Raw genomic sequence first — 26,036 nt, forward strand, 5'->3', positions numbered from 1 at the left:
TATGCAGCCTGTACTGCCGACCATGATATTGCGGCCTACATCCTGTCCTATGCTTCCACGTTCAACATCCTACATCCTGTCCTATGTTCCACTGTCAACCACTCCCTACATCACCCTGTACCTATGTCCCCACTGTTCAACATCCTACATTCTGGTCCTATTTCCACTGCTTCCAACATCCTACATCCTGTCCTATGATCCCATCCTGTTCAAGCATCCCTACATCTGTCTAGTCGTTCCCACTGTGCTCAAACACTCTCTACATTTTGCCTAGCTCTCCGACCTGTTCAACGATCCTAGCGTCTGTCCCTGACCTGTCCACTGGTTCAACATCCTACACCCTCGTTCCTATGTCCCATCGCGGGCTCAACATTCCTACATTTTGTGCACTAGTCCACTGGTCTCAACCCATGGGCCATAACATCTCGTTCCTACTGGTGTTCCACTGGTCACAGCATCCTAGCATCTGTCCTATGTTGACCCGCCACTCCTGTCGCGTTTCGAACCACCGTCCTACATCTGCCTCCTATACCGTATCCACTGTTCACACCTCGCAGTACCAGTCTGTCCTGAGTTCCCAACTGCTTCAAACATCCTACAGTTCCTGCTATCCCTATCGTCAAGGAGTCACTGTCACACATCGCCTACAAATCGTGCTTCCTACTGCCTGTCCCACTGCGCGATTCAACATCCACACTCTGTTCCACTATGTTCCACTGCGGAGGAGTTGCAACATAGGGGGGGGCAGGTTGAGCGTAGCGGCCTACCAATGCGGTCCTAAATGTATCCGACTGTTCAACACCTACATCCTGTCCTCATGTTCCACCTGCCTTCAAACAATCCCTACATCGTAATCCTCCATGTTACTTGGGAGGTCGTTCAACACTGCCTACAATCTGTCCTATGTGCCCAGCTTGTTCGAACGCATCATCGCATACATCTGTCCTATGTGTCCACCGAGTCTCAACATGTCCACATCCTGTCCTAGTGCCTTCCAGCTAGAGGTTCTTCAACATCCTTACACGTACCTCCTCGGCTATGCTCCACACTGTTCACATCCTACATACTGTCCGTAGCTGTCCCACTGTATCAAATGACCTACATCGGTCCTATCCGTTCCACTGTTCAAGCTCGAAACCCCATGCATAGGGAGGCCCTTTACAGAATGCTGGGTTTTGTATCCAGTTCCTATCTCCACGCTTCAACATCCTACATTGTTCCTCATGTCCACGCTTCCAACATCCTACATCTGTCCTATGTCCCACTGTTCAACCATCCTACATCTGTCCTATGTTCCACTGTTCAACATCCTACATCTCCTCCTATGTTCCAAACTGTTCAACATCCTACATCTGTCCTATGTTCCACTGTTCAGCAGCCTATGGCCATCGGAATAAAAATTTACCCTGCTCATATTCTTTATTTATAAAAAATAAATAAAATAATAACCCACCCACCACCACCCCTCTTCGCGAGGACACATATCCTTTATAGTTTTTTAATGCCCTTTTTAGTGTAAGAGCCGTTTGAAAAGACCGCCTGAAATTTCAGCCTGTTTGGTGGACGAAGCTTGGCAAGGCCTTCCGCCTGTGACATCAGCAAGAGGTAAATGTTAATTATTGAGGAGCTGTAAAAAAGAAGCCACGTATATTACATGAGGCCGGGCTCAGCATCCTAAAAAGTATACACTAGACTTTATACATCAGTATGGCGGCGACCTTATACATCACTCGTAATGTAACATCTATTACGTCACTCTTAATAATGTTTACCGCGCATACTTTTGCACTATCTCATACTGTATGCCCTACTGTATTTGAGCTATGCCACCTCCGAACAATTTGCTGTCGAACTCAACCTTATTTACTATTTTCTCGTTCATTGCCATTCCGTTTACTTACATTTTTGTAAACCATTGTTCATGAAAATCTTGTGGTTAGATATTACTTGTTTAGGAGTTACGCACGTGCTTAGGGAAGCCTAAAACACGAACCTCCATTTTTTCTGTCACTAACAGCGCATTGCTAAGTAATTAGACTTCCGCAGACGGTTGAACCTAAACATGTGTACTCGTGCACCAATAACGATTGATTTGATCTAAGAAACGACCCCCCCGCTTCCAAATCCCTATAACTGCACTGCAAACAGCAACTTCTAGTTTCACCCCAAGGGACCTTATTCCCCTGCGCGGCCACATCGAGACCAACTCCCGTGAGATAGTTATCCGTCACCCGGAAGCCATTTATAGTCTGTCTGCAGAAACACTCAGCCTCTAATATGTAAGTAAGTCTATTTCTTGTTTGTTCCTTCACTAGTAAGATAACACGTCAAAAAAAATCTAGTAAGGTACTTAATTGTTACCCAGAAACACATGGATTCTGATATTGAGGGAGTAAAAACGGTGCTAGCAAGTTATTGACTTCAAGTACATTCTGTATTAACAGAGTTTTCAGGCTCTCGGCTTGAAAAAGAAAGATTTACTTCGCCTAAACAGCAGACTTAAAACCCAATCAATCCTCTTAACATAAGTATGAAAGCCCCATTCAACAAATTATTAACTGTTCCGAGAACGATGGATTGTTCGGGTATGCTCTCAACACGCGACCTAATCTTAATCCGTCTTTGATCCCTCACCAGGGGACACAGGATCCTCCTGCTGACATCAGTGAGAACATGCAGAAAGTGCCGAATGAATATGGTGTAATTGTCGCATTAACGCAGTAGATAAGACATAGACACATATTGTATACCAGCATGCATGTGAATCCATAAACTGGCTCATCCACGGTTGCTTTGAAAACCTATTGTTGACTGCATGGGCCAGGAGCGCCATTGTTTTGATCCAGGCATTTCAGACGCGACGACATATTGACTCCAGGAAAAGCAGCCCAATACTTGTATGCCAGTGCCAGAGAAAGCTCAACAAATCATCGGATGCTCGAAATCCAGACAGGAAGTCAAGTAGTTGGATGTCTGATACCAGCGTGACAGCGAGGCCCATAGTGCAGATCCAGAACAAGCTGCGACAACTTGTCGCGTACCAAGGAGACGCCCATGAGAGAAGACATGCATCAGTGCAGGGCTGTGTTGCTAGGCGAAGTCTCTACAGAAATTTGTGAGGTGAGTTTCCCTCAGCCCTGACGGCGCAAGGAATACCCAGCCACCACTAATGACAAAAGCATACCAGCTGGCTACAAACAGAACCTGCACGCCGCAGATGACGCGCTTGGCATTATTTACCATAAGTAAATCACCTAGCTCTTTCGCCCCTATAAGTATACACATTGCCGGTGAATACGAGGAACAATGACACATAGTTTAGTAACATAGATAATACTCATAAAGGATAGACTGACGTACATTTTATGTTTACATACATCTTAGCGTTGTACATCTACTAGTTATCTTAAAACTCTGCTTTTTCAACCCACTCCAGAACAATGATACTGTGTTAAAAGCAAACTATGGAGCTTATTGGCAATTCCGCGAGTTAGTGTCAATGACAGATCTACTTCCGACGCCTATGGTGGCTGACACCAAAGTCACCTCTTTCCGAAGAATTGTCTTAGCAGAGAAGACAAATTATCTTCACAATGCCCAAACTACTATCTACACTTAAAACGACATGCCGCATACTATAGTCAACAACAAACAGAGCATAACAATGCACTGCTCCGCCACCTAATGACCAATCATTTCCCAACACTCCTGCAACGGACACTTATTAATCTACTTCCCACCATACATCGAGTTACCCTGTGTGTTGCGACTAGCAACTGCCTATCAACAAATACAAAACACACAACAAACGCGCTAACGCACATTGTTAAATAACTACTCACACATACCAACAAGTAACATCTACATTCATAGCACACCACAAGTTGACTGCGCCATCTTAATCAATATATGCATCTAGCTTTCCACAACTTGTGGCTAACTCAAGATCAACGTCCCAGCTAACAATCATGACGCATACCTATTTCATCGTCATTATGTCCTTATATTAGACAAAAATCTTATCACAACAAGCAACCGTTGTCCAAATAAATCCTTATCTCTCAATCGCTATTATTTGCAGCTTGTCTTCTAATTAGTCAATCTACTACACGATGTACTTGCCTCCATGTCAGCATTGGCAGGTGTAACTGTGAGGATGGAGTTTCAATTGGATGTCGACCCCATCAAGACAAAACTCTCAGTGAACTTGCACATAATCCCACACCTCGGCACACATATTGTATCTGATACCTCAGATGTTGACACAATGCGCAATATCTATGGAAGAGAAAAATATACACAGCGCATCAAGACCCGCGAGAACTACATCCGAAAACTTAGAATAATACCGTCCAGATATGTAATAAGAGTACACTTCTCAACTTAAGAAGTACAAGTCTCAAGACGTTATGCACACATAGATAGCATCGTACATCTACAGAGGTCATTTACAACAATAACGAACGCATTAATTGTACCTCACAAGATGACCTGCCCTGCGTTCATCTCTCCTGAAGCGTTCATCGCCTCTGTCACTTTCTGATCCTCGGCCTAAAGGACTGCCTGGCTTAGCGACTCCAATCAATTCAGAGGTATATCGATAGACTAACCTATCTCAAGCCAACGATACACACCTGATATGTCAATAAGAACAGCGCAATGGCAGCCAACAACCTATTACTGCCAAGAACCTTACCCCTAACGCAAAGTTATACGAACATACACTCTCTATCAGCCGAAGAACCGATCGGACACAACAAGACGCGAGCTCGTCATAAATACAACCATACAGATAACAACCGTGACCATTTCGGATCTATAAAACAAGACAGCCATCATACTAGGTCTAACGACAGACGATCTATAAACGAGATATCTCCAGAAGATCAAAGCCGATGACTACTCAATGAGCAACACAGAGAAACTATCGCCATCCTGATTAAAGATAAACGGAACGTGCAAGGATAGTATACTAAAATACAGTTATCCACAAGAAGTTAAGACACCCAGCTATTCAAGACAGATGAAACACCATGTATACCCATGCGAAGTAAAGTCCATCCGTATTAACTCTGCTAACGATGAGCACAACCCTCTATATACACAGCACATCCAGGCTTCTCCTCCTAAACCGAAACCCATTAGTGACATAAGCCAGCTTGGAAGACCGAGCTGAAGCGTCATCTTTCCAGATGTTCAACGATTAGACGCTCGCTTTCTTCAAAAGACATCCCACTTCCGTTCATCTGAAACTCTCGAAGCAAGGATATGAAAGCCAGACGTAGACTCTGCGAATAAACAAAAAGAGCTCGCCACTAAAAAAACACCAGGACCTGTATGTTCTTGATCTCCTTATTCCAGACAGCGCTCCGTCACAACCACACGATAAGTAGATTTATCCGTTATCATTCTATCTGAAGCACCCGCACCGCGCTCCACCATCACGAACACACCCACAAACCAACCAACGCGTACACATCATTCTCGAGCTCATACGCAGTCTAGCCGCGCGAACATGAGCGACCACACCAAGAGACAGCACAGCACACCTATCACCACTCACATCGCCACTCCCCGCAGGTCTACTTCAATAGTTAAAGAGCATAATCACACCCCCTGCAATATCCTTAATTCCATCAACACTGCAACAAGCTACCCTGCAGATCATGATATGTATCTTATGAGCAACGAGCAAAAAGCACGAACATCCTCATATCACATCCGTAGGAACGATCTCCGAAATAAGCACCCAACAACCACGAATCAAGCACCTCCACACACACTACTCTCCTCTACTACTTCTCTGTTAAGAAGCTATTTTTGTTTGTTTTCAATTAAAATGGTCAAAAAGAATCATAGTAAGGTACTTAATTGTTACCCAGAAATGATTTGATATTGAGATAAAAAACGGCTGCATTGGGCCTTTAAGTACATTCTGTTTAGGATTTAGGCCCGCGGATTGAAATATTTACTTCGCTAAAAATAGCTAAAAGTAACACTTTTTAAGTATGAAACCCCACAACAGATATTACTTTTGGATTAACTATCCCTTTGATCTCACCAGGGGGAAGGTCCTCCTGCTGGACATCAGGTGAGGAACATGCAGAAGGGTTGGAATATGGTTTGGCTTCGATGAAGACTGACACATTTGATCCAGTGCAGGATGCCATGTTGGATCCGTTGCTGGTAGCCATGTTGACTTCAGGGCAGGAGGCCATGTTTGATCCAGGATAAGAGGACATATTTGATCCAGGATAAGAGGCCATATTTGATCCAGGACAGGAAGCCATATTGGATGCTGATCCAGGACAGGAAGTCATATTGGATGCTGATCCAGGACAGGAGGCCATATTGGATCCAGGACAGACGGCCATGCTGTCTCCAGGGAAGCCCATAGAGAAGAATGCATCAGTGCAGGGTGCTGTGTTGGCCCGTGGTATGTCTCTACAGATTGTGAGTTGGATGTTTCCCTCAGCCTGACGGAGGATATCCACCACCTTACAGTGGCTCAGACCTGATACTATTATACCATTCACCTAGAACACATTTGAATACAACAATGACACATATTTAGTACAAATATAGAGTTGAAGTCGATGTTTACATACACATTTAGGTTGGATCATTAAAACTCGTTTTCTTTAACCCTCCAAAATGTCTTGTTAAAACAAACTATAGTTTGGCAAGTCGGTTATGACCATCAACTTTGTGCATGACACACAGTCATTTTTCCAAGAATTGTTTACAGAGAGATTATTTCACTTAATAATCACTGTCATCAGACATTCCAGGTGGTGCTCAGAATCTTCATTAACACTAAGTTGACTGTGCTTTAACAGCTTGGAAAATTCCAGAAAATGATGTCATGGCTTTAGAAGCTTCTATTGCATAATTGACATAATTTGAGTCAATTGGAGGTGTAACCTGGTGGATGTATTCAAGGCCTTCTTCAAACTCCAGTGCCTCTTGCTTGACATCATGGAAAATCAAAAGAAATCAGCCAAGACCTCGAAAAAAATTGTAGACACTCCACAAGTCTGGTTCACCCTTGGGAGCAATTTCCAAATGCCTGAAGGTCCATGTTCATCTGTACAAACAATAGCACGCATAGTATAAACACCATGGACTACGCAGCCCGTTATACATCTCGGGAAGGAGAATCGCGTTCTGTCTCCTAGAGATGAAAACGTACTTTGGTGCGAAAAGTGCAAATCAAATCCCAGACCAGCAAAGGACCTTGTGAAGATGCTGGAGGAGACGGGTCAAAAGTATCCATATCCACAATTAAACGAGTCCTATATCGACATAAGCTGAAAGGCGCTCAGCAAGGAAGAAGCCACTGCTCCAAACTGCAATAAAAAACCAGACATGGTTTGCAAACTAACAAAGTTCGTACTTTCTTGGAGAAATACCCTCTGGTCTTGATGAAAAAATAGAACTGATTGGCCATAATGACCATCCGTTAGTTTGGAGGAAAAAGGGGGAGGCTTGCAAGCCGAAGAACACATCCAGACCGTGAGCACGGGGTGGCGCAGCATCATGTTGTTGGGTGGACCGACCCAAGCATTCTTCCAAAGTTGTGGCAAAATGGCTTAAGACAACAAAGTCAAGGTATTGGAGTGGCCATCACAAGCCCTGACTCAATCCTATAGAAAATGTGTGGGCAGAACTGAAAAGTGTGTGCGAGCAAGGCTGCCTACAAACCGTGACTCAGTTACAACCAGCTCTGTCGGGGAATGGGCCAAATTCCACCCACTTATTGTGGGAAGCTTGTGGAAGCTACCCGGAACGTTTGACCCAGTTAACAATTTAAAGGCATGCTACCAATCTATAATTGAGTGTATGTAAACTTCTGACACTGGGAGTGTGATGAAAAGAAATAAAAGCTGAAAATAAATCATTCTCTCTACTATTATTCTGACATTTCACATTCTTCAAATTAAGTGGTGATCCTAACTGACTAAGACAGGGAATTTTACTAGGATAAATATCAGAAATTGTGAAAAACTGAGTTTAAATGTATTTGGCTATGGTGTATGTAAAACTTTACTTCACTGATTAAAAGTCATGTTTGGACGCATCATCAGTCATGGACGGATCAGTCCTTGAGAAGTCACATGTGTGCGTTAGAGCTCTGCTCACCCGACCCGAGCCCGACGGGCCCCAACATTATACATCAGGATAGGGTRAGGTAGGGCCTGTTTTCCCATGAATAACTAGGGTACAGGCAGSGCTCGTGTATCACTAATATTTTGAAGCTGAACCCCTTGTTTGTGCTCTGCTGCACAYTACAGTCATATCTGACTAAGATCATAACGAAGTGCTTCAACCTCGTCAAATATAAGACGGGAGAGATTATTTCACAYAAAATGTTTAGAGTGACAAAAAAMAGCTWAACAGCTAAARGTTCTCTTGTGTCTCTTCATTGAGCAGYGCAGCCCAGGTGGAGCCGTTGCTATGGATACTCACAGACTCAAAGCAGCCATGAGTAGAGCGCATGCAGAGCGAGCTGTGCGCAGGGCGCGAGTGACAGACAGAGAGGAGCAACTCATGGATTTACTGTACTAACGGAGGAAGTTATTTCTGATTTKGAGTTTCTGAATGTCGCAGGCATGGGTAGYCCTTAGCGTGTGCATACCTCAAGCAGTATGTCTCCCACTCTGAGCTGTCCATCCTGCTGCGCCACGCCTCCAGCGCAGATCTCCTTCACTCTGAGCGTGCTTCCGTTGCATCCACCAATCAGAGCAAAGCCCAGACCCCCTCTCTCTGGCTTACACACATATATTTGCAAGATACAGCTCTGAGAGAGGGAGAGGTAGAAGTTACAAATCCAGTCATAGGGGTGAATGCTAACTTCCACTTGAGTCAAATTACTGTGACAATTCTAGTTAGGAAGCCCTTATCCCGCGATACTTGCAATTACAATTTATCCACTAAGTAGACACTTTTATCCAGACTGCTATAAGAGCATTCCCAATTCTCTGCCACAGGCTGAGGTAAGCAGTGTTTGAGCAGTAAAATATTAATGCATGAATCAGGTGAGAATGCCCACACAGGCCCCAAGCCGAGAGAACAGATGACTCTAGTTTCAACCTGTGTCATCAGAGAGAGAGAGAGAGAAATAGATAGAGAAAGAAAAGTTGGAGAAAGAGACAGAGAGGAAAGATAGAGAAAGAGAGACAGCAAAAGAGAGAGAGGGATAGGTAGATAGAGAGACGGAGAGAGTGAGAGCTAACACTTACGTCTTGATCGGAGGTGACAGAGAGAAGTGGTCTGAATTTCCCAGTGGCCTCGGGCATGGCTTTAGCTACAGAACAAACAGAGAGACAGAACAAAATAGTTCCATTTCAATGGACAAAAAAGTTTGCTATATTATGTAAGTCCTATGGTCAACCCAAAGGCCAGTGTGGCAGGTAAGGTAAATGATAGCTCCTGCTCAATGTTCCTGAATCCTGCTCAATGTAACTTAATCTACTGAGAGATAAAAACAACTTGCAAGTATTAGAAACATACATCATCGATAATTCATAAGCGAAGGTACCACAACCAATACAGYCGTATGATCAAACAAGATCAATCGGACACATATTCATTCCCGTTTTGACCTCGGATAACGTTCCATCCCTCCAGTCACWAAACAAAGCCTCTGCAGAAGCTGTCCACGTCAAACAAAAGTAAAACATTCCCCTGGCGATGATATATATTCCGAAGAGGACAGAAACTCACGTTGACCTCCCTCCTCTGTGGCCATTTTGGTGCGCAGGTGTCCTCTCGAACAGGTAGACAACACTGGCCTTTCAGACTGCCCCTCTCTTGTCCCTCTACCTCACCCCTCACTGTCAACAAACAACTAGTGTGTGTGTGTGTGTGTGTGTGTGTGGTCTAATACCCCAGTGGAGGTTTAGATGCTCTGTAATAATTAATCCTGCAGTGGCAGCACAGGCCCTGTCTGTCAACAAACACACACACACTGTCTGTCAGCACCGGGCTACGGCTACAAACACAGACAAAGAGATGACAGAGGAGAGAGACCAATAAAAAAAATGTAGCGAGAGAAAGGTCCCACTGAAATAGTCCATTTCCTTCTCCTTCTTCCACTCTCTCAGGTCACTGAGACCTGGACACAGACAGACAGGACACAGAATCACACACCGTAATGTTGAAAGACCAAACCATGAAGCTTCTGWCTCAGGTAATGTGGTTATCTACCCTGGTAATGATTGATCTGAGAATAGCATCTACTTCGTCAATGAGGCATCAACCTGCCTGGTTACAAACGACTCATGACATCAACTTAACCCAGTGCAATACTTAGCCAACATTCCAGTGTTTCAGTTCGTGTCTGTTTCTATGTGAACCAGCGGTCATATACACCGAGATGAGTCCTGAACGGAACATAGTGGTCACCGGGAGGTTAAAGCATCTCCCTACATGATCTTATACGCACCATTACTCTTGGCTTTGGGAGTCACAGGCTGGTCATCTCTACAACAAGAAAGAAAAGAAACAGACGGATCATTTAACAAAAGAAACGCATGCGTGCCAACAAAACACACACACACACACACACACTCAGGCAACCCCACACACCTGGTGGCCTTGAGTTTCACTCTGCGCGGAGCGTTCTCGCAGGCCTTGACAGCGTCCTCCAGAGTCATTCCCATGGTGCATCGGCCACAGATGTACAGGATCCTGTCGTTTGGTTGGACYCTGCCCTCCTCACAGGCAGGTGAACCAGGAACCACCTCCAGACAGTAGATCCCCTGCCATTTGCTGCCTATACCACCCGTCAGCTTGATACCTGAGAGATGTGTTCATTAGGAACAAAACAGAAGAAAAAAGAGTGACACGAGGATATACGACCTAAACAACTGAATGTTTTCCYTTGCAAAGTGTTTTGCTATGGTGTGCCCTAATGAACACCATCCAGARATTAGAAATACATACAGACAGAAAGGTTGGAATTGTAACAGAGCACCTTTGTCCTGCATCTGTGACGCACAGCAGGTGTGTCTTCTTAGGTACGTGCCTCCTTACTGAGATTGTACAGCACTGACGAAGGCATAGAAGCCGAAACYTATGCTCCTTTTTTTGTTCAGCACTTTTTAGCACTCTGCACGAGGACCTTTTAATATCCTTTTGAGCATGGACTAAATTAAGTATATTTTTGCATCTCGACCTCCTTGTTTTTTTCCCTTTTCATGGTTTGAGTGCCTACGTAGTTCTACAAATATTTTTTCTCCCACGCACCGGCCGCCATACATTGCAGCCTGAGCGCAGACCCTCACACCGGCTTTCTATAATAMAGTTCCCCTATCTGATAAATACTAATAGTCACGCTCCCATTCAGTGTTTTACCAAGCTGTCCAGTTGGTGTCTTGTGCAGGATGATGTCTTGCAGGTGGTCTGGAAAAGGTGGAGCTATCAGGTTGGTCACCGCCCTCCCCAGGATCAAACTCAGTCTCCTAGGAGACGACCTCAGGATCGACATGGCAACCTCATCTGTCACATTCGTCATATCCTGGCCGTTGACCTGGGAGTGGGGAATATGGGGGAGACGGGTAAAGATAATGTGTGCCTATGTGTATGTGTGTGTTCCTGTGTGTGTGTCCATGTGTGTGTGCATACCGTGACTAGTCTGTCCCCTGGTCTGAGCCGTCCGTCAGTCTTAGCAGGGTTGTCCAGTATGTCCTGAATGTAGTAGCAGGCATCCAGTTTGCTGCGTGTGATGGTGAACCCAAAACTACCGCTCCACGACTTGGTCAGAACCACACACATCTCAAATTCCTTCATCATGCCCTGGATGGAAAACACAAAGACAGAAAATAGAACAAAGGCCTGGACACTATCTCTGCTGTTTTCTTCAGGGTTTAGYCTTGGGTTTTTGTGAACGCACTTGTGAAAAGTGCTACTTAARTTTTTTGGTAATTGCTTTTATAATTTTTTTATTAAAATGAAACTTTATTTAACTAGTTAATAGTTAAATAAAGTCAATAAAAAAGTATTATTTACAATGACGGCCTACAATGGCGACGCTGGGCCAATTGTGATTCCCTATGGGACACCCAATCACAGCCAGCTGTGATGCAACCTGGTTTAGAACCAGGGGCTGTAGTGACGTCTCTACAGCCCCTGGTTCAAGATTCAGTTCCTTAGACCGCTGCGCCACTCGGGATCCCTATGAATAAAGTTCAATCAAATGTCATTAGAACAAAACATTTATCTGCACACTGGTATATCCTCCCAAAGTGTTGTTTAATAGGACAACATTTCAACCCCAAACTATGGCTGCGTCAGGAAAATACTGACAGATGTATTTTTTGTTCTACATTATCCTCTTTAATCCAGCACCTAGGAAAGTGATTTTATGAATGTGATATAAAAAATAAAAATAAAAATTAAATGTAATGTAATGTCATTGACATTAAGTCTCACTTTTCTGGGATCCTCKTCATTCTCATCCTCATCTTCGTCCTCCTCCCCTTCTGTCTCCTGTCTCCAGGTAGGGTGTGTATGTGGGAGAGGTGCAGCCTGAATGGGGGGAGAGAGTGAGGACAAGGGAGGCTGGGGAGAGGGGTGGCGTGCGGGGGGTTGCGAGGGGGGCAATGTGTCAGGGGGCTGGGGATTGTATTGGATGACTGAACGAGTGATGTTGGAGGCATTGGTAGTCTTGAATGTGATGCTGTGTTTACGATCGGAGGTGATGCTGTATTTACGATCGGAGGGGATGCTGTGTTTACGATCGGAGGTGATGCTGTGTTTACGATCGGAGGTGATGCTTTGTTTGCGATCAGAGGTCCTGGATTTGGGGTTGGAGGTATGGGAAGAGAGGCTGAGAACAGGAGGTGTAGCATGCTGGGGCTGAAGAGGATGCACCGAGTGGCTGATGTTGAGGTCAGACATCCTAGAGGAAAGGCTGGATGTAGGCCTAGAGGAGGGCTGAGATGGTGTCTGCTGGACAGAGGTGGTTTGCGATGACAAATTGGGGTTTGTTGAGCTTGTGGTTTGCGAGAACAAGCTGTGGGGGATGGAAGTACTTTTGGGGGTGGTGGATCGGACCCTAGTAGGGGGGGTGGATCTGGTCCTGGGGGTATGAGAGGTAGTGTGTGGAGCCACACTGGGGGTACATGAGGTGTTTYAGGTGAGGCTAGAGGGACTGTCCGAAGTCGAACTGATGGTCAAGTATTCTTTATCAGCCAGAATGGTTATTCCATCACCCATAAGGCAGTATGTTAAACTGCCGTCCGCCTCTTCTCTGATGCCACTGGAAGTACATACAGGGTTCATTCACAGTTGTGTGTGTGTGTGTGTTTGTCTGTGTATTTATTTTCATTTAATTGATCCTTTAATTACACAGGTAAATCGCATTGAAAATAAAAATGTATTTTACAAGAGCGACCTGTTTCCAAAAGGCAGCAATCAATCATTTGTTCTGTACTTAAAATGTTACATCAACGTTACCTGGTGTACACGGGACTAGTACTGGTCTTGGCCCCGACAGATGCCGAGCTCATTTCTTCGGAAACTTCCTCGTCCTCGTCCACAACCGACAACTCTTCACTGTCTCCTGCGTCACTTCTGCTGGCGAGGGAGATGGGGGAAGGGGGTGAGGGAGGGGTGGGAGAGGGTGAGGAGGGCTGGTTCTCGGCTGCGTCCATCTCACGGTCTTGACTATCCCGACTCTGTTGAGTCTTCGGACCTCCAGAGGGCTCAGGGTATTTGTCTGTTTGGCTGGCCTGCATGGAAGCCTGGTCCTGGGCTTGTGATGTCTGCATTGGCTCCTTCTGGGCCTGGTTTTCTTGGTTGTAGTGATGGTTCTGGTATGCCTGTAGCTTGAGCAGCTGGCTATAATCTTCCTCTAGCCTGATGTCTAGAGACTTGGACCTCACCCCACGGGTTGGAAACAAGAAAGGAACCTATTTAAAGAGAGAGATACAACTCAGTGCTCAATGTGTGTGTGTGTGTGTGTGTGGTCTACTTTATACTGTGAGCCTGTTTTTCTCTGTGTGTGTCTGTGTGTGTGTGTGTGTGTGTGTGTGTGTGTGTGTGTGTGTGTGTGTGTGTGTGTGTGTGTGTGTGTGTGTGTGTACACTCACCAGTGTGTCAGCATCCAGTTGAGACAGTACTCCAAGAGCAGGTCTGCAGAGAGTCAGGTGGACCTCAGACGGAGGCCCACGGAGCAGGAACAACACCCTCTGTGGATGAGAGGTCAAGGGTCAGTACAAGGAATTTTTCGGTATGTGTGTGGGTCAGTCTGCTGGGGAGGGCAGGGGCATATTGGTCAGGAGTGCTCTGTATCTGCTGCATTTATTTGCCACTGTACTTTGTGCACTAATGTAAAAAGGTATGGTTATTTTGGTGGGCCACGGATACATGCAGTACCCCTTTGCCACCAAGCAAACTCATTTGCATGTCAACTACACTGCCGTCTCAGTCCGACCGCTGTGTAATCCATAGTTCAGAGCCATAGGTGAGACATACAGAGTTKATTTCTGTTAGATCAGATTAGGGGATTAACTGTGATGTGGCACAGAGAGCAAAGGAGGTAGAGAGAGAGGGCTTAATAAAGCACAGAGCTAACATACAGGGAGATGCACTGCATTCGAACACTAAATTAAACCTCTTTCCAGAAACTAGAACCAAATATTGCATGCACTAGCTAGCTAGCTAGATGACACTAATAGAACTACCTAAACTTTCTGGTTAAAATCTTCGCCTCCTCTTCAGCACCACCTCCAGAAAATCATCACTCGTTAAAACAATCTGTGATGCTGAAGCACCAGATCATGATTCGTTACAAAAAGACAAAGAACGTCATTAGTGACGCTCTTGCGCCTCATCGGTAGACCACCCCCCTCCCCCCTCTCAGATTCAGCAAGGTACGCCAACATATGAAAATATTTAACGCCGAACCCTAACATACCCTAACATACTATTCTTAACACAACGCTAACTCTAACCACCTCATTCACACTCACCGACAGGACACAATTCTTCATATCTGGCTTGAGGGACCATGAGAAAGAGATTTGTACAAGAAAGACATTGTGTACCTGGTAGCTGAGGCCTTTAACCCATTGTCCATTAACAGCCAATATGACGTCTCCTTCTCTGATCTGTCCTGACTCCTGGGCTGGTTGACCCTGGAAAAGGGTTTTGATCCGCACCACACTGCTGCCCTGGTCACAYCCACTGTTCAGCTCACTGATGTAGAAGCTGAAGCCCAAACCGCACAGGCTCTTCTTCAACAGCACCTTCAGAGTGTTGTCTGAGAAGAGCGCAAACAGTCATCATTATTTTAGGAGTGTTTGAGAGAGGGGGAGGGRGATTCCGCTTCACATCATTATTTACATGCACCAACAAGCATTTTCTGCTGTTAAACWCATTTCATTTCATTGTACCCCTCCACCAGACTGGAATGTGTGTAAACAGTAAAACCAAGACCAAGACCGAGTTCTGTACATATGTACGGACGCATGCACATGCACACGCACACGCTGACACACACGCACGTGCAGGCACACATTGAGCTATAAGGCTGCTCTCAGGGGACTGGGGGTGTGTCGGGGCTGTCTGTGTCTGTGACAGCCAACACAATGTAGCTGTCAGATAAGTCACAGCCACCTCGGGGGAGTCTGAGTGTGTGTCTGCCTGGTTGTGTGCCTATATGTTTGTGTGTGTGTGAGAGTGTGTGTATGTGTGCCCTCTCCTCTCACCATCAGTGACAAAGCTGTAGTCCTTGGTCTTGTCACTCAAGGTCATCTCCATGGAGCTGTCTCTCCTGAGACTTCCTGATTGGCTCTGTGAAGCTGAGCGGGGGCGATTCGCTCCCGCCTCCAACACCACCTGGGGCTCCCTCTCTAAAAGCAGACTCACCACCTAACACACACACACACACACACACACACACACACACACACACACACACACACACACACACACACACACACACACACACACACACACACACACACACACACACACACACACACACGACAACACACCACACACACAGACACACAGTGAACATTTTACACTCACCGTCCACCAAACACACACACACACAACGATCATGCACACAGAAAAAACAAAACAGCTAAAATCACAGAATTATGTCCGACAATAGGGAAACAGTGCTGTTTAGAGACTCATTATGCTAGTGAAGTCATGTGAGAAAATAGCTAGATTTGTTATGTTATTTGTTTTTGTCCTGGAATCATGGGATTTACGTAACCCAGTGTTTGGACAGGGGGTGACTGGGCTAAGCTAAGCTGTCTGTTAACACTATGTTAGAGATGTGGCCCGGGTGTCAGCATGCTAACGTCAGCAAGCCTAAAGGCCGAGGCTAAAGCTCATTAGCAAGGGCTAAAATAACAACAACTGAAAACATATGGTTTGCCCTGCCACTCTCAGAGAGAAAGAGAGAGAAGGAAAGAGAGGCGAGGATAAAGAGCGAGAGAAAGACGTGTGTGTGTGTGCGTCGTACCTCTCCAGTCTTCTTCAGGCACTCCACGGCCTGTTTGTGTGTTACACCTCGTAGGTTGGACCCATCAACTTCCAGCAGTCGGTCACCTGTCATACATACGCACGTGATTGATTAGTGATGTCTGGTTACCTATTTGAATGTGTGAAGCTAGTCTGGTATTGGTTGATTAGTGATGTTTGGTTACCTATCTGAATGTTGACGCTAGTCTGGTATTGGTTGATTAGTGATGTTTGGTTACCTATCTGAATGCGCCCATCCTGCTCAGCAGCGGCCCCTGGCACCAGACTCTTGATGTATATCCCCTCGTACCGAACACAGCTGTTCATTCCACCCTGTAGGGCACAACACATACTGTATCCCATATTGTACTGTATATATCATAGCTTCTACCCCTGGCCCTGGCCCTAGCCTCAGACTACTGCCTCTAACACTAACACTGGTGTTGACTTCCCTATAGAGAACATATAACATACTGCATTAAGTATAGGAGACTGCGAGTAGGGGCTATTCAAAGGCACTAGGGATTGTTTTGATCATGACACCTAAACCCTAGCCTGACCTCTAACCTCCACCCTATAGAAGAATGTGTACTGTAGATTGGTGTGACTGAGACAGTAGAAGTATTGTAGGTGGAAATGAGGAATATAATTGCTAGAAGCGACAAAGCAATTTGACTGGAACACTCATGGGTACACATTCTAGTTATTCTGTTTCTATGGCATGGCCAAGGTGTGGAGTTGGGAAGCACTACTGTAACATATATAGATTTACTCACAGCTACACTTATGCCCAGGCTGCCATTGGCCTTATGCAGCTCCACCACAAGCTGTTTCCTGGCTGTCAGACTGCAGATAGAGGGAGACCTGGAACACACCTCCTGGAGGGGGAGGGGGAGGGAGAGGGAGAAAGGAGGGAAAGAGGGGGAGAAAGTGAGAGGGACAGAGAGAGAGATAGGGGAGGTGGTAAGAGGTAGGGGAGTGTGTGAGAGAAAGAGAGAGAACATGAACGAATGCTATCACGTCGTGAATTCTACACCTCTTGTTTACAATAACGTCATACAAATAAACGTATTCCACATTTCCTGAACTCGAGCCTTAATCAAGTTATCCATTAGCCACGAACATGACCGGCTAACCTATTATCCCATTAAGTCGCCATCCGAGTCTCTTGAACAAGTAGAATTTTCCAAGAAAATCACATCCTATCCTATACCACACAACCATTCTGTTAAGGTTGTCAATAGCGTGAAACACACACAATTCATATGAACAACACAACCCTTCACTTGACCTCCTCACACAAGGGTTTCCAGCATACACAGCTTTCGACAGCTGCTATGCTATAGCTATATCATTGACTTAATGAGCCATTCGCAGTTTCTCTGTACTTAAGGGTGTTTCTCATACAACCGTGCTCTACACGTMCACGCTCAGAGTTCGTTCTCCATGAGCGTTCTATTGAGTACGTTCTTGTGGGGGACGAGAGTGTGGAGAACGCATCAAATATTACAGTTGATATTGCACTCGCACGCCGTTGCTACCGTATTCCCTCACGCTGCACATTCCCAATTCACTGAACCTGCTTCCAGCCAGGACAATGGCAAAAGAGATGAAACAAGATATACATAAAGCAAACTTTTTACTTCATAATTACCAGCTAGCTATATGTGAATCGTATTAATCTAGCTAGAAACTGTGTCATGSCAACAGTAAAGCATCCTGAGACCATTCATGTGTGGGGTTGCTTCTCAGCCAAGGGAGTGGGCTCACTCACAATTTTGCCTAAGAACACAGCCATGAATAAAGAATGGTACCAACACATCCTCCGAGAGCAACTTCTTCCAACCATCCAGGAACAGTTTGGTGACGAACAATGCCTTTTCCAGCATGATTGAGCACCTTGCCATATGGCAAAAGTGATAACTAAGTGTCTCAGGGAACAAAACATCAATATTTTGGGTCCATGGCCAGGAAACTCCCCAGACCTTTAATCCCATTGAGAACTTGTAGTCAATCCTCAAGAGGCGGGTGGACAAACAAAAACCCACAAACTCCAAGCATTGATTATGCAAGAATGGGCTGCCATCAGTCAGGATGTGGCCCAGAAGTTAATTGACAGCGTGCTGGGGCGGATTACAGAGGMCTTGAAAAAGAAGGGTCAACACTGCAAATATTGACTCTRTGCATCAACATCATGTAATTGTCAATAAAAGCCTTRGACARTTATGAAATGCTTGTAATTATACTTTAGTATTCCATAGTAACATCTGACAAAAATATCTAAAGACACTGAAGCAGCAAACTTTGTGGAAATTAATATTTGTGTCATTCTCAAAACTTTTGGCCACGACTGTAGAGTAAAATCCATGTGCAACACAGCAAAATAAGCTGACCGAAAGAACTTTAAAAGAACTTTCCTGGAATCCATCGTCAGCACTTGTCGGCAATCGCAAACGCCATCAACACAAAGTTTGTCAAGATGTCCTAGACATTTCCACTCCACAAACATTCAGCTCGGTCTCCTTTCCTGCCAGCCCCCTCACTGCCCACCATTTCATTGGGGGATCTGTATAGTAGACTGGCCTCCATCAACTGTCACAAATCCCCTGGCCTAGACACGATACCTCCAAGAATATTGAAAGACTTTGCATGTGAGATCTGCGTTCCTCTCTGTGACATCATCAACAGGTCCTTCACATAAGTTGTCATCCCTGAACAATGGAAAGAGACCACTGTTGTCCCCATACCGAAATCTACCACACAAAAGATTGAAGAACTGAGGCCAATCTCATTAACATCTCAACTGTGAACAGTTTGCTGCACACTGGATCCTGAGGGACATCACGCCAAAACWAGATCCTATGCAGTTTGGCAGCCGACAGAACTGCTCCATGGCACACTGTCTGGTCAGTATGATGAACTTTGTAACACTTTACTTTAGGTGTCCTTATGAATGCATATCAATCAATCAAATGTATTCATAAAGCCCTTTTTACATCAGCCGATGTCACAAAGTGCTGTACAGAAACCCAGCCAAAACCCCAAACAGCAAGCAATGCAGATGTAGAAGCACGGTGGCTYGGAAAAACTCCCTAGAAAYGCCAGAACCTAGGAAGGAACCTAGAGAGGAACCAGTAATAAAGCCTTTATAACAGCTACATAACACATTATATCATTTGTCATAAGCAGTTTTGAATTGTTATGAGTAACAGCARAAGATGATATAAAACTAGTCGTAATGGGTGTTCTAGARGACTGTTCATCCTGTTGTCATTTGCTTGAATGTCAACTGCTAATAACAACTGCTATTACACAGTCTGCATGACAAATATGTMATTACATGCTACATAAGAGTCTYCATACCAGGTGTTATAACAGGTGTTATGTCATTTACCAACCTCTGTGTCACAATATTACATTTAAATGAAATTATTGGCATCATAACCATGTCAAATGCCATTAAAGTGTGTACAGACTCTTTAACCTCAAACTCTGACGCCCTCTGGTGGCATTTTCTAAACAACACATAACATTGTATACTACCCTCATTAAGTACATTTCAGTTTCAAAATTATCCTACAAACACATGCTTAAAAAAGTCCTACAAACACATGCTTAATACTGTTAGAAAGTGCAGAACTGTGAGAACACAGAGGCCAGTGCACTTCAGAGCTAAAACCAAGCTATGAGGTCGAGYGAATTGTCCGTAGAGCTCCGAGACAGGATTGTGTCGAGGCACAGATCTGGGAAAGGGTATGAGAACATTTCTGCAGCATTGWAGATCCCCAAGAACACAGTGGCCACCATTCTTAAATGGTAGAAGTTTAGAACCACCTAGAGCTTGCAGCCCGGCCAAACTGACCAATCATGGGAGAATGGCCTTGGTCGGGAGGTAACCAAGAACCTGATGGTCACTCTGACAGAGCTCCAGAGTTCCTCTGTGGAGATGGGAGGACATTCCAGAAGGACAACCATCTCTGCATGGTAGAGTGGCCATACGGAAGCCACTCCTCAGGAAGAGGCACAAGACAGCCCGCTTGGAGTTTGCAAAAGGCACCTAAAGGACTCAGACCATGAGAAACAAGATTCTCTGGTCTGATGAAACCAAGACTGAACTCTTTGGCCTGAATGCCAAGCATCACGTCTGCAGAGCATCTGGCACCATCCCTACGCTGAAGCATTATGGTGGCAACATCATGCCGTGGGGATGTTTTTCAGCGGCAGGGATTYGGAGACTAGTCAGGATCTAGGGAAAGATGAACAGAGAAAGGTACAGAGCGATCCTTGATGAAAAGCGCTCTGGAGCAGGTTAGGACCTCAGACTGGGGCGAAGGTTCACCTTTCAACAGGACAACGACCCTAAGCACACAGCCAAGACAACGCTGGAGTGGCTTCGGGACAAGTCTCTGAATGTCCTAGACTGGCCCAGCCAGAGCCCGGACATGAACCCGATCTAACATCTCTGGAGATCTGAAAATAGCTTTGTAGCAACACACCCCATTCAACCTGACAAAGCTTGAGAGGATCTGCAGAGTAAAATGGGAGAAACTACCCAAATACAGGTGTGCCAAGTTTGTAGTGTCATACCCAAGAAGAATCGAGGCTGTAATCGCTGCCAAAGATGCTTCAACAAAGAACTCAGTAAAGGGTCTGAATACTTATGTAAATTTGATATCAGTTTCAATTTTTAATACATTTGCAAACATTTCTAAAAACCTGTTTTTGCTTTGTCATTATGGAGCATTGTGTGTAGATTGATGAGGGGGAAAAACAATTTATTCCATTTTAGATTAAGGCTGTAATGTAACAAAATGTGGAAAAAGTAAAGGGGTGTGAATACTTACCGAATGCACTGTAAGTACAGTGCCTTCAGAAAGTATTCACACCCCTTGACTTTTTCCAGATTTTGTTGTGTTACAGACTGACTATAAAATGGATTAACTTTAGATTTTTTMGGTKACTGGCCTACACCCAGAATACCCCATAATGTCAAAGTGTAAWTATGCTTTTGGAAATTGACAAATTAATTAGAATGAAAAGCTAAAAGTCAATAAGTATTCAGTCACTACAAAGATACAGGCATCCCTCCTAACTCAGTTGCCAGAGAGGAAGGAAACCACTTAGGGATTTCACCATGAGGCCAATGATGTCTTTAAAACAGTTAGAGTTTAATGGCTGTGACAGGAGAAAGAACTGAGGATGGATCAACAATATTATACTTARGAGACGGAAGCCTGAACAGAGTAAAAATATTCCAATAAAGGTACTAAAGTAAAACTGCAAAAAATGTCCTGAATGTCCTGAATACAAAGAGTTATATTTGGGCAAAATCCAACAACACATCACTTCATGTTATGTTATGTTATGGGTATTCTTGTCAGCAGCAAGGGCTAGGGAATTTGTTGAGGATAAAAAAAAAAAACGAAATAGAGCTAAGCACAGYGAAAATTCTAGAGGAAAACCAGGTTCCGTCTGTTTTCCAACAGACACTGGGAGACAAATTCACCTTTCAGCAGGACAATAACCTAAAACACAAGGCCAAATATACACMGCAGTTGCTTACCAAGATGACATTGAATTTTCCTGAGTGGCCAAGTTACAATTTTGACTTAAATTAGCTAGAGAATCTATGGGAAGACTTGAAAGTGGCTGGCTAGCAATGATCAACAACCAACTTGACAGAGCTTGAAGAATTTGAAAAATAATACATGTGCAAATATTGCACATTTCCAGGTGTGCAAAGCTCTTAAAGACTTACCCAGAAAAACTCACAGCTGTAATCGCTGCCAAAGGTGYTTCTAACATGTATTGACTCAGGGGTGTGAATACTTATGTWAATAAGATACACTACATGACCAAAAGTATGTGGACACCTGCTTTTTGAACATCCCCTTCCAAAATCATGGGCATTAATATGGAGTTGGTCCCCCTTCTCTGCTACTGTYTAACAGCCTCCACTCTTCTGGGAAGGCTTTCTACTAAAAGTTGAAAATTGCTGCGGGGACTTGCTTCCATTCAGCCACAAGAGCATTAGTGAGGTCGGGAACTGATTAGGCCTGGCTCGCAGTTGGCATTCCAATTCATCCCAAAGGTGTTCGATATAGTTGRYGTCAGGCCAGTCAAGTTCTTCCACACCGATCTTGACAAACCATTTCTGTATGGACCTCGCTTTGTGCACTTGGGCATTGTCTAACAGAAACAGTAAAGGGCCTTTCCTAAACTGTTGCCACCAAGTTGGAAGCCTAGAATCCTTTAGAATGTAATTTTATGCAATAGCGTTAAGATTTCACTTCACTGGAACTAAATCCCAGACCATTATTCCTCCTACACCAAACTTTACAGTTGGCACTACGCATTCGGGCAGGTAGCTTTCTTCTGGCATCTGCCGAACACAGATTTGTCCATTGGACTACCAGATGGTGAAGCGTGATTCATCACTCCAGAGAACGCATTTCCACTACTCCAGAGTCCAATGAAGCCAGTCTTTACACCACTCCAGCTGACGCTTGACATTGTGATCTTAGGCTTGTTTGCGGCTACTCGACCATGGAAACCCATTTCATTAAGTTCTTGTGCTGACGTTGCTTCCAGAGGCAATTTGTAATTGGGTATTGACTGTTGCAACCGAGGAAAGATGATTTTTACGTGCTACACCACTCGAGGGGCCAGTTCTGTGAGCTTGTGGTCTTCAGTAAGGCAATTCTACAGCCAATGTTTTCCTATATGGAGATTGCATGGCTGTGTCCTCAGTTGTATACACCTGCCAGCAACATTATGGCTGAAATAGCTGAATCCACTAATTTGAAGGGGTGTCCACATACACTACTGTTCAAAAGTTTGGGGTCACTTAGAAATGCCCTTGTTTTTGAAAGAAAAGCACATTTGTTGTCCATTAAAATAACACCAAATTGATCAGAAATACAGTGTAGACATTTTTAATGTTGTAAATGACTATTGTAGCTGGATTTTGTAGCAGATGTAGCAGATTTTTTATGGAATATCTACATTGTGTACAGAGGCCCATTAWCAGCAACCATCACTCCTGTCTTCCAATGGCACATTGTATTAGCTAATCCAAGTTTATCATTAAAAGGCTAATTGATCATTAGAAAACCCTTRTGCAATTACGTTAGCACAGCTGAAAACTTGTGCTGATTAAAGAAGCAATGAAACTGGCATTCTTTAGTGTAATGAATACGCAGGGASAAAAAGGTYTAGATTCCCGCACAGAGCGCGCAGATGTTTATTAAGCCTTTGCAGAAGGCAGGAATCATGGTCACAGGCAGTCAAAAAACAAACAATACCTCAACCCTACAAACAGATTTTTTTTTTACTAAATAGGGAGCTGATGAGAAACGAACACAATGAAAGACAGAGCTACGTTCCAGAACACAAAGAAACAGGGCTACAAGGAAGACTCCTGATGACCCAACGGCACAGGAGGGTGGAGCGGGAGGGGGAGCAGAGGCGGACGCCTACCTCGGGGGCGAGGTCCGGCAGGCTGGTTCGACGAGGTCGTGGACTGACCRGACATTCTGCGTCGAGGCTGATGTCCAATGGMTCTGTTCGGGGGTTGACCCCGAGGTTAGGGAGCGAGACGATCATGGTGAAATGCCTGAATCATATCTGGGTCGAGGATGTCTTGGTCGGGGACCCAGGACCGGTCTTCAGGGCCATAACTTTCCCAGTCCACTAAGTAGTGGACTGGATGCGACCTCAGGCGTTTGGAATCAAGGGTGACCCGTATGGCGTAGGTAGGTTCCCCTTTGACGTCCAACGGTGGGGGCGCACTGCGGSTAGAGACTGGAGGATGAAGAGGACTGTAGGGGACCGGTTTTAAAAGAGACATATGGAAGGACGAGGATATTTGGTACTAACAGAGGTAACTGGAGGCGGCACGTGACAGGGTTGATGCGATGGGTTATCTTGAAGGGATCAATGATGAGAGGACATAACTTTTTGCAGGGGAGGCTTAGCCGGATGTCTCTGGTAGAGAGTCACATGCTGTCCGGGGTGAAAGAGTGGCGTAGGTCGGCAGAGTCTGTCGGCAAAGCATTTCTGGGTATTAGAGGCTTCCTGCAGATGCCGGTGAGGGGTCTCCCATACCCTCTCACTACGCRGAAACCAGTCGTCGAAAGCTGGGACAGTACCAGGCTCCGCCTCCKAGGGAAACATGGACGGTTGGTAACCAAGAACACACTGAAACGGAGTAAGGCGGAGGGATGAGTGCATGAGTGAGTTCGGAGCGTATTCGGCCATATACCGACTCCAGTCGTGTGGAGAGGTAGAACATTGTTGGCGGTGGTARTTCCCTATTTCTTGGTTTAGGCGTTCCGTCTGCCCGTTGGTCTGGGGGTTGTACCCGGAGGAGAGGCTGAGGGCGACCCCTAGTCGGTCACAAAAGGCTCGCCACACCCAGAAGACAAACTGGGGCCTGCGGTCAGAGACGATGTCCTCTGGAATCCCATACAGACGGAACACCTGCTGGAGCATACACTCTAACTCCATGGCGTTAGGTAGATGAGGAAGAGGATCCAAACAACACATTTTTGAAAAACGGTCTACTAGGACAAGGATGGTGGTGTTACCAGAGGATTCAGGAATGTCTGTGATGAAGTCAACAGCTATGTGGGACCAAGGTCTGTGAGGGATTGGCAAAGGTTGAAGCTTCCCGGAAGGGAGATGACAAGGGCTTTCGGTTTGGGCGCAGACTGGACAGGAGAGTACGTAATCCCTTATGTCAGATGCCAGTGAGTACCACCAGAACTTCCGGGCTAAAAGTTTGGTGGATCGTGCAATGTCCGGATGTCCTGACCCCAAGGACGTGTGACACCATTGCATCAGTTGGGGTCTAACAGCTACTGGTACGTAACTCTTCCCAGCTGGTGTCTCAGGAGGAGCCGGGTCTGAGGTTAGGGCTTCTTGTATGGCAGAGTGAACCTCCCACTGTACTGGTCCCATAATGCAAGAGGAATGAAGAATGGGTGTAYGGTCGGAGTTACTGGTCGGAAGGTCAAACTGGRGGGAGAGAGCATCAGCTTTTACGTTTTTCTTACCAGGGATGTAAGTAACATGAACATGGAAGCGTGTGAAGAGAGCCCTGCGGGCTTCTCTGGAGTTTAACCTCTTGGCCCCTCTGATATATTCCAGTTTACGATGATCTGTTAGGACGAGAAAGGGATGTTGTGCGCCKTCCAACCAGTGGCGCCACTCCTCGAGGGCCAGCTTGATGGCGAGGAGTTCTGTTCAACACATCGTAATTCTTCTCAGCGGGGGATAACTTCAGAAGGCACATGGATGTGATTTGGGAGGTGTACTCCTACTTCGGAAGCATCCACCTCCAGGGTGACAGGAAGGGTCGGATCAGGTTGGCGAAGGACAGGAGCTGAGGTGAAGAGACGTTTCAAGTTGTTGCACGCAGTCAGGGCAGTATCAATCCATTGAAGGGTTCCGGGTATTTTGGCTGGTAAGGGCAGTGAGGGGAGCTGCCGTAGAACTGAAGTTCCGAATGAACCGGCGATAGAAGTTGGAGAATCCAATGAAACYTTGGA

At 45.3% G+C, this 26,036-nt stretch overlaps 1 protein-coding gene across 2 annotated transcripts in view; it reads right to left on the minus strand.

The window, feature by feature from the left end:
- The window catches only part of LOC111952089 (tyrosine-protein phosphatase non-receptor type 20-like), a 35,185-nt gene extending 17,827 nt beyond the window's left edge, over positions 1-17,358 (minus strand). Inside the window, 15 exon segments of one of the 2 annotated variants that reach the window (XM_023970575.2) lie at positions 6,062-6,536; positions 8,639-8,800; positions 9,243-9,307; positions 10,448-10,485; positions 10,591-10,801; positions 11,359-11,533; positions 11,629-11,799; positions 12,436-13,264; positions 13,462-13,916; positions 14,097-14,195; positions 15,054-15,268; positions 15,717-15,879; positions 16,487-16,572; positions 16,725-16,818; positions 17,262-17,358. In XM_023970575.2, the coding sequence (XP_023826343.2) occupies positions 6,062-6,536; positions 8,639-8,800; positions 9,243-9,307; positions 10,448-10,485; positions 10,591-10,801; positions 11,359-11,533; positions 11,629-11,799; positions 12,436-13,264; positions 13,462-13,916; positions 14,097-14,195; positions 15,054-15,268; positions 15,717-15,879; positions 16,487-16,572; positions 16,725-16,812 (3,232 nt within the window). In that variant the 5' untranslated portion in view covers positions 16,813-16,818; positions 17,262-17,358. 2 annotated transcript variants of the gene reach the window in all.
- Between the last annotated feature and the right edge of the window lie 8,678 nt (positions 17,359-26,036).

Source organism: Salvelinus sp. IW2-2015, linkage group LG25, assembly GCF_002910315.2.
Source record: "Salvelinus sp. IW2-2015 linkage group LG25, ASM291031v2, whole genome shotgun sequence".
Lineage (NCBI taxonomy): Eukaryota > Metazoa > Chordata > Actinopteri > Salmoniformes > Salmonidae > Salvelinus > Salvelinus sp. IW2-2015.